General features: G+C 41.9%; 1 protein-coding gene across 1 annotated transcript; it reads right to left on the bottom strand.

The window, feature by feature from the left end:
- Window positions 1-2,493: 2,493 nt before the first annotated feature.
- On the bottom strand, window positions 2,494-7,142 carry LOC104510239 (tripartite motif-containing protein 54-like). The gene is made up of 4 exons (XM_010152417.1): window positions 6,969-7,142; window positions 5,808-5,966; window positions 3,952-4,122; window positions 2,494-3,084 (listed from the first exon to the last, which is right to left on the bottom strand). The coding sequence occupies exons 1-4, from the start codon at window positions 7,140-7,142 to the stop codon at window positions 2,494-2,496; spliced, it is 1,095 nt and encodes a 364-aa protein (XP_010150719.1).
- Between the last annotated feature and the right edge of the window lie 1,316 nt (window positions 7,143-8,458).

Genomic DNA, 8,458 nt, shown 5'->3' with positions numbered 1-8,458 from the left:
TAAGTCGTGTATTTTATTAAGGGATGCCAGCCCATCTGTTTTACTGGAATGCACATAGTTGTTGCTTAGCACACCATTTTCAGTAGCACTGATTATTTTAAAGCAGACCAAGGGATATTGAAACTGTCTGTCTTGAAATATAATATCCTAAGAAGAGTCTTTGGTCTTCCACACTAGTGCCAAATAGTTCTGCTCACCTTATTCTCGGTTTCTTTGCATCAAATAGGAATTGGAGAATCTAAATCCTTTTCCTAACCCAAGAGTGGATCCTAGTGTAGGAAAGATTGAAAGCAAGCACTGTGGACAAATGCAATTGGTCTGAGTACAGAAGAAAATAATTCAGATGTATAAACCCCTTGTTACATTAAATCTGTCAAGTAAAGGTGTTTGAAAAAGGAGTGATGTAGAAAGCCTGACTTCCCTAACTGGTAGATGCCGTGAGCAGGTGGTACGTTGCCACTGGCTGCTGCACGTTTCCTCGCGCCATCCTTGAGCTGTGGTTGCACCAAGTGTAAACGATCAGGAATGACCATGAAGTTACGGCGTTGCTTGGCTGCAGCAGCGGGTGACGGCAAGCTGTAACCTTAGCCATGTGAAGTTGAGGTTATCTTCGGGACACGACGTTCATTGCAATTAAACAGCACCTGAACAGCATCTTACGGGGCAGCACCTTGGCAGGCTCCAGGTGAAAAGCAAGAGGTGAGTGTGATAAAATTCACGACTGGTCACAGTCCTGTTAATTCTGTGCAACAGTGAAAATATCACAAATGAGACAAAATTACTAGATGGTCAAAACAGCAAAGATGAAAAAAGTGTGAAAAGATCTGGCAACACTGAGACTGGAGGGAGTGTCTCAGCCTGGTGAATGTGCAAGTCCATGGTCACTTAGCACCAGCACTAGTGAATCCTACATTCCTGTTTAGTGTTTGCTTCTGGGTTTTCCGTTATCTAGTAATGTACAAGTGACAACTGAAGCTTTTCTCACCATTAGGGCATTCGTATTTCTGCACCATTCCCACGTGAATCCTGTCATGTCAAAAGTTTGACCTTACGTTGCACCCTCTTTTCAGAGACTGGTAATAGAAAACCATCATGAAGCTTGTGTGAACTTACTCTCCTTGCACTTATTTAAGTCAAATTGGCTTGAAAGTGGTCAGTGGGTTCAAAAGGAGTGAGGGGAAGGAGGATGGACACAAATACATACCTTGGAAACCAGACTAAAAACGTCACATGGAAGCTTCTATGAGGCCCGTGTCTCCTGCTTCTTGCATTAAGCACGTGCAACAGGATAGACCGAGAAGAGAGTTGCTGTTGCATGCCCTCTCAAAATCATCTTGGAGAGTAGTTAGGACAGCAAGTTTGGGGTTAGTTTTGTGCAAAACAAGTCAGGGATGCAATATATTCTCTTTTTAGAGTAGATTTTCACATTCCACCACTCTGCCTGTCATCCCGCTTTCGCGTGGGGTACCAGGGAGCTGCGGGGCAGTAACAGCTTTGAGTCCCAGTCTTGTCTGTAACCCTTATTAGCAACGTCTGTGTTTGCATGAGGAAACTGTACTGAGTGTGGGCACGTGGGGCTGATCCTGTAAGCCTTCAGCAGTAGGTCTTTGATCACTACCACCCCCAGGCCTGATCTGAAATGGTATTTTAAGCAGAAAGCCTTCTACATGTAGAGCGTAACAATACTCCAGAATCCTATGGATCTCTTCTCAGATAGTACCAGGAGTGCTATTTGGCAAAGGAAAACCAAGATGATTAACTCTTTCATTTGTTCAAATGTGCAGAGATATAGCAGACATTAACCTGAAAAGCAGAAATGCTTTTGTATTAATTATTGCAATGTTGTAAGGAAAAAAAGTGGTAGGTAGGTTCTGAATCTATCAAAAAATTCACAGATGCACTTATATGAATACATTGTTGGCTCTTCTGGGAAAATTATCAGGCAGATTATCAAATATATGAAGTGGTGTAGCCTAGCATTTGTCATTTTAAAATAAATTTAAGTTATTTTGAAATTCTCCTGAATAAGTTATTTATCTAACCTTAGTAGGTAGGCTTATATGGAATTCACTTTGTGTGGTTTAAGGCTCAGATTCAGTGCTTAGGATGTGAATTACATTTCCCATAGAGAATAAACTTGAAGCTCTTGAATCTGTCAAGGTCGTAGGAAGGAAGGTCAATTCATGGAGCACGCTGTGCTCCAGCTTCTTTTCCCCAACATCTCTAACTCCACCCTGGTTAGCCTGTGTTACTGCATCCTAGGCTACCCTTGTAGTGCCACCTTCCCAACGGTTGTTAATTGGTGGTGGTGCAGTAAAGCATGCAGCAGAGCATAGATGCTAAATACCTCTCTGTTTACGTTTGAGAGCGCCTTTCAGTTGTTTGATGGAATATACAGGCAGCACACATGACTAGGAAATTAAGGCTAAATGTCAGAAGATAGTGCTTTAATGTATCCTGTCAGCAAAGTCTTCATTAATGCTAGTGTTTGCATTAGTGCTGCAGTTGAGGGCGAGCTGCACTTTCCAAACTGTCTTGCATGATGTCATTTGACTTCTCGAATTGTTGCAGTACTTTTCTGCAGAAGTGGTGATCAGGACTCTCATCTGAAAAAACAAAGGCAGGGCATTCTGGTTGACGCATCCGGTGTATGTCAGTGGTTCTTGGAATCATCTCCTTGCCTGTGGTGGAGAAATAGTTGTTGATATTAATTCCTTTGATAAGCTCTTCAAAATACTGTTGCACTGATATGTTAAACTCTTGCGGGTCCTGATACGAGGCTTTTCCTTCTAGGACTTTTTCTATCGTTTCCTTGAGTTTTCTGTCCCCTTGTAGAAACTGTACAGCGTTTTCGTGCTGTTCCAGGAGGGCTTTCATTTGCTGATAAAGCTGTCCAGAAGCTTTGGCCTCATTTGAGACTGCCTGCAGTTTCTCCAGTTTTGTGGAATAGTCATGGTGTAACTTGGATTGCAGTTCAGTCATTTGGAAAAATATGCTCTTCAGCAAACCCGATCCAACTGTGTCAATCATTTCCTTCGTGTCTGTAGCATCAGCTGTTAGCTTATTAATCAGTTCTTCAGTTTCCTGGGTGAAATAAATTAAGGAAAAGTTATATATTTTATCATAACTGTGTCTCCGAGTAGTGTTCAGAATAGGTTAGGTGCTCTTTTAGCTTTCAGGAAATAGGATATGTAGATGTACATTATAGGCTCTGTACTTTGTACAATTGGGGCAGCCGTTACTGCTCAAAACCAAATGAAAACATAAATACTTGGAAATGCGTTTTGAAACATTGTGCTGTGTTGTCCCTAGGTCAGCAAGTGACCTCAACTGCAGGCTGCTTTTCAAAATGGGTCTCTTAAATATCTTTTCATGGGAATGTGAAGTGTTTTCTTTAGGAAGCTGTGGAAGCTGCGCTGTGCTCAAGGCGACTATGCAGAGATAGCATCAAGGTGAGCAGAGTGCCTCCTTGCAAGCCCGCCTGCCGAGTAACAACGCTGGTCCTGAGCTATTCCACAGGAATGCTTGTGCTTGGTACATGTGTTAGTGTGTGTTTGGGATTGCGTGTACTGCATGTTCTTTCCAGAGACCAGCAGTTAAAATTTGCAAGCTCACATGCAGTAATATATCTTGGTGTGTTTCTTCGTCTACTTAATGAACGAATTTTGAAGACATAGGAAAAGCTTTGCTATTCAAAAGTCCTGTTACACCTAGGTGAACAAAAAGTGAAGAGCCGGTTTGGCCAAGGCTATAATGAACTCTAAGTAAGGATTAAAATACGTTCTTATTCTCTTCCTGCTAAGCCATTTTATCTTGTACATCCCAGCACTCTTCAGAAAAATTTGCAAATTGACTGCCTACTGTTGGAATCAAAATGCACCTCTCTAATTCCCTGTGACATCCAGGAATTACATGATTTTGTTAGCGTCACCTCAGATGAGTCACTTGTACCTTCTTGTCACTTGCAGCTTCTTCATACTTCTTACGAATTAAGTGTAATTTTTTTATAAATACTTCTTTTCTTTCACTGTAAGCTTCTGATACTTTCGCAACACTGTGGTCCTTGTGTTTTCCAAACAGCTTGCAAGTTGCACATATTGGCTCATCATCAGTCAGACACATCTGAGGGAAAAAAAAAACAACCCACAAGAAGAGTTAGTATCTATGTATAGGCAAAATAATCCAAGTAACTTGTTGGTCTGTCTGTTGTTAGATACTGTTAGAAGAGTCAGAACAGAATATTGTTGGTGAAGCTGTATTGTTTGTTGTCCAAACCAAGATTCCTGTTGCAATGTGCTTGTTCTGTTGGCATTTGCCAACACGATACGAATTTTGCCAAACCACATACCTTTTACTTGCTGAGTCAATAAAGTGTACTCGCTTCCTGTATGCCATGTGAATTTTGATATCAGATGGTAAAAGGAAGTTTCACATTCAATAAAGCATATGATTGGATCTTACAGCACACACAGTATGATGCATTTTGCGTCTTGCTCGATACCCCACTGGTGGGGGGGGACAGTGGAAAACATGTAACTGCAGATGAAGATACAGTCCTTACCTGGAAAACTTAAGAATGACAAGGTGAGGGGGACCTGCAGGAATACATGTTTTTTCTTACCTATTTATAATTTTGTTTCCATGTTGGACAGTAGTCACACACGCATACACTAGCACACACAAACCCAGATGTTTCATAGGAGGGAGAGAACGCTGATTTATGGCTTAGTTCAGGAAGTGCTTTCTGCACCTGAATGATGAAGGCATGCATCTGTGGGGGGGACAGTGAGCAATGGCTTCACTAGTGGAACAGCAGGAGATACTGAAAGGGCAGTATAGGACTGAAGAGCAGACCAGAAGGCAGATGTAGTTTTGTGTTAAAAAAAAAAAAAAAATCAGAGTGTGAATGACAATCTTGAGTGAGGTGCAGTGAAATGGGGAGCCAAGTGAGAGAATTCAAAGAGGAGATGCAGTTTTCACAGGCAAATTAACAGTATGTGTCCACAATGTGTGGATTCTGTGGAACCATTCTATGATTCTATGGCTAAAAAGTGGTGATTAATCATTGTGGCACTGGGTCTTCCAGTCCATAAGAGTGAATTAAGGTGTGTCTCTGGGCTATTTACGATTATTTATGGTGTCGCTTTCTCTAGTATGTGCAGGTGTAGGAATGGCGGTAGAATGATTGAACTCCTTGAGGAGTGAGAGCGTGGGCCTCTCAGAGGTTTGATTTCAGTGGGATTACTCGTGCGTACTGCTAGCCATGCCTCTGTGGCTTTTGCAGCTAGCTTCATCAGTGGATTATTGGGAAATGGAATATTCAGTATGAATAAAGGAAGGAAACTCTGATCCTTTGCAGTTATTGTAGCACAGAGCTTAGTAAAGGCAAAGATACTTACACCGCTTGGTCAGGTTCAATAAGAACAGTTTTGGTTCTGCTGTTAGTCTAAAAGGCTGAACTTTACTTTTAAAAGGGTTACAGCTCTTTTGAAAGGTTATGAAGCTGCTTGCTACTGGCTGCAGAAAAACCCCTATTAGTGGGGTGGATAAAAATATTCTGGGTAAGAAAACCTTATCAATATTTAGTATTATCTCATTTTTGTTATTATTTTGGAATAAATTTCTATGCCTTAGTATTATATAGTTTATTGTTACAACAACTTTGCTATATATGAGGACTTCATGAAGTACTCATCATCCACAAAGTTTTCCAGTAAATAAATTTTGGACCTAGTAGGATTTTAGCCCTTAGAGGATAGCAAGTGTGCAGATTACTAAAATGGAGAGAGAGAGAGAAAAATTCATACCACATTCATGTTTTCTCCATGTTCTTCACATGTTTCAGACAACTGTCTTCTCTCCTGAGCACAGGTTCTTGCAAGCTCATATTCAAATTTCTCCACTATACTTTCAACTAGATTATTTCGTTGCAGGCCAACAATTCCTCCATCCTTCAAATAAATGACCTACAAAGGAAAAAAAGCAGTAAAATAGTTTGAATGATACAGGAATGCTTTGTTTCTCTGGTAATTCAGTTGGTATTTACATTATGAAGGCCTGAACCGTGGTGAAATACTGCAGGAGTACCTAGACAGCCAGTTCATGGAAACATGCGTTTTGTAACCTGAGGGCTCGTGAGTATCACTTGCCCATACTTTGCCTCTGAGTATAGGGCATTTGACCAACGGGAATTGCATTTAGTCTGAAATACAGAATTTAGCAAATCAAGCAGGGAGATCTTAGTTTCTGTTAACAGGTAAAAAGTACCTTCTTTTTTTTTTAATATTCGGTGGCATGTCCTGAAAGCATTATGACAATCCAGTCCTGAACTTTTTACGCCCTGAAGTCAGTAAATTTACTCCCATGCTACAGATGTCGTCAGTACAGGAATGCAGTTATCTTCAGTTTTCACTGAATTAAGATTTTGTCTCCATAAAGACCATGAGAAGGTTTTACAATGCTACCTATTAGTATTTGGTGGCACAATCTGTCCCTGAGAAAAGCCTTAACAGTGGACTTCGCACTTACAGAAGTCTGTAAAATATTAATATTAAAATAAATATATTCCAAATCTTAAGAAAATCTGCTGAGTAACTTATGTAAGAAACCTGTAACTAGTCCAAGTGGGAAAGAGCAGTAAGCAAGTATCTTGTTTAGTCAGAATCCTAGAAAACACCTAATTTAAAGAAGACAGCCTTTAGCAATTGCACATCTTCCCCGGCCAGGTTTCGGTGCAGCAGCAGCGCGTTCAGTGACCAGAAATGCAGGTGCCACGCTACAGAAAACACAGGTGTGATGTCAAATAACCTGTTCCTTAAATAGCGTGTGGCATGTTAGTAAAGAGAACTGAGCTCCTCCAGTGAAGAGCTGGGGCATAACTGCCACTCGAGATTCAAAAAAGAGTCTCCTAACTGTGAGATGTGGCGTCTGCCCGGCTTCCGCGGGAGCGTAGGATCGCCCCTCCTCACCTTCCTGCACAGGGGGCAGTGGAAAAGCGCGTTGGCGTGGTCACGCTGTTCGTGTAGCAGGATCCTCTCCAGGCATTGCTTGCAGAAGTTGTGTGCGCAGGGCAGGAGCAGGACAGGAGGGGTGAACAGCTCCAGGCACACGGGGCACAAAAGCAACTGTCTTAAAGTTTCCATGGCGGGGGTGCCCCCCGGGAGGAAGATCCTTTTCTGGCAGCTTCCAGAGCAGCCCCTCTCTGCAGGGCCGGACCTAGTTCTAGAACCCGCCCCGGCCTCTATGACGACATCTCCATGGTAGCGGCAGTTCCCTTCTCAGATGCTGACAGTTCAATAGAGTACCTGCATCTCTGCTCCCACCCCAGCACATGTGCCGAATCACTGGATTACACCAGGATGTTCTCCTTCCCACCAGAATACCTCAGTCTGGATTTAAGTACACGCTTGGGTGATTAACGCTCAGACATTCAAGCAATCCAGCATGTTACTCTAATTAGAGGAGTTTTGCATCTCAATGTTAGGGATGTGCCTTGTGGTAAATTATTTTATTACCTGTAATTTTTAATTTAGAATTGCATCTTTTGGTTTTGTCCACTCATTTCAATTCACATTTCCATTACCTTGTACTGAAACCTTCTTCAGAAAGTCAGCCTACGCCTTGTTAGCAATATTCCTTTTGTTATCGTTAATGTCTTTAAAATGCATTTTTAGAGGATGGAATTAATGACCTTGAAAGCTAACGTGGCATCTGTTTGAGGAGCATTCAGCAACTGCTTTCTGCCACGTACTGAAATATATTAAAGGTTTCTGTGTCCAGTGTTGAAAGTCTCTGACAGGCCTAACCCGTGCTGTCAGTAAGGCATTTATCAAGACGGTAGCATTTGGCTCGCTGCCGTTAGATATAGAAACCACGTGAGACAGTCCTCATTTACTGTTAACTGTATTGTCTCTACAGTAGCTAGGAAATTAAAGTTTGTAGACTGATGACTGAATGAAATGAAGGTCACTGGCCAAATATAATCCTGAGCAGGTGGATAAGGTTGAATGTGCACACACACACCCCCATCAGGCATTGCCCTTTGGGGATGTTAATACCTGGCTGTCATAGCAATTATGTTCCATCTTTTTGGAATCTCCAGCCCACCCACAGCTCTCTGTGGGCATGATTGCAACTGGTCAGAGCTGGTCAGTAAGCTCTGCTTACTTGGGGTATTGCTACTTCATGGTAACGAAGACTGAATATTCAGGGCTCAGACATACGTGCATTTTCTTGTGTAGCAAACTGCTGTCAGTTAGCTAGAAATTAAGAGTGCAGCCAACAGGCTTCAGTCCAGTAGTTAAGGACGGTTATTTTCTCCCCATCTTCTGGATTCAAGGCCTTTCTCTCAGAAAAACAAGGAATAAATGGTCAGAACTAGGAATTGAAGACAAAATGTCTGTCTGAACATTCAGTCTGACTGTAGCATAGTGAGAGTTTTCTCATCACCAGCACATTC

The sequence above is a fragment of the Eurypyga helias genome, unplaced genomic scaffold (assembly GCF_000690775.1).
Source record: "Eurypyga helias isolate BGI_N326 unplaced genomic scaffold, ASM69077v1 Scaffold29395, whole genome shotgun sequence".
Taxonomy (NCBI): Eukaryota; Metazoa; Chordata; class Aves; order Eurypygiformes; family Eurypygidae; genus Eurypyga; species Eurypyga helias.
Note: the sequence above shows the minus strand (reverse complement) of the source record. Positions and strands in the feature narration are given on the sequence as shown.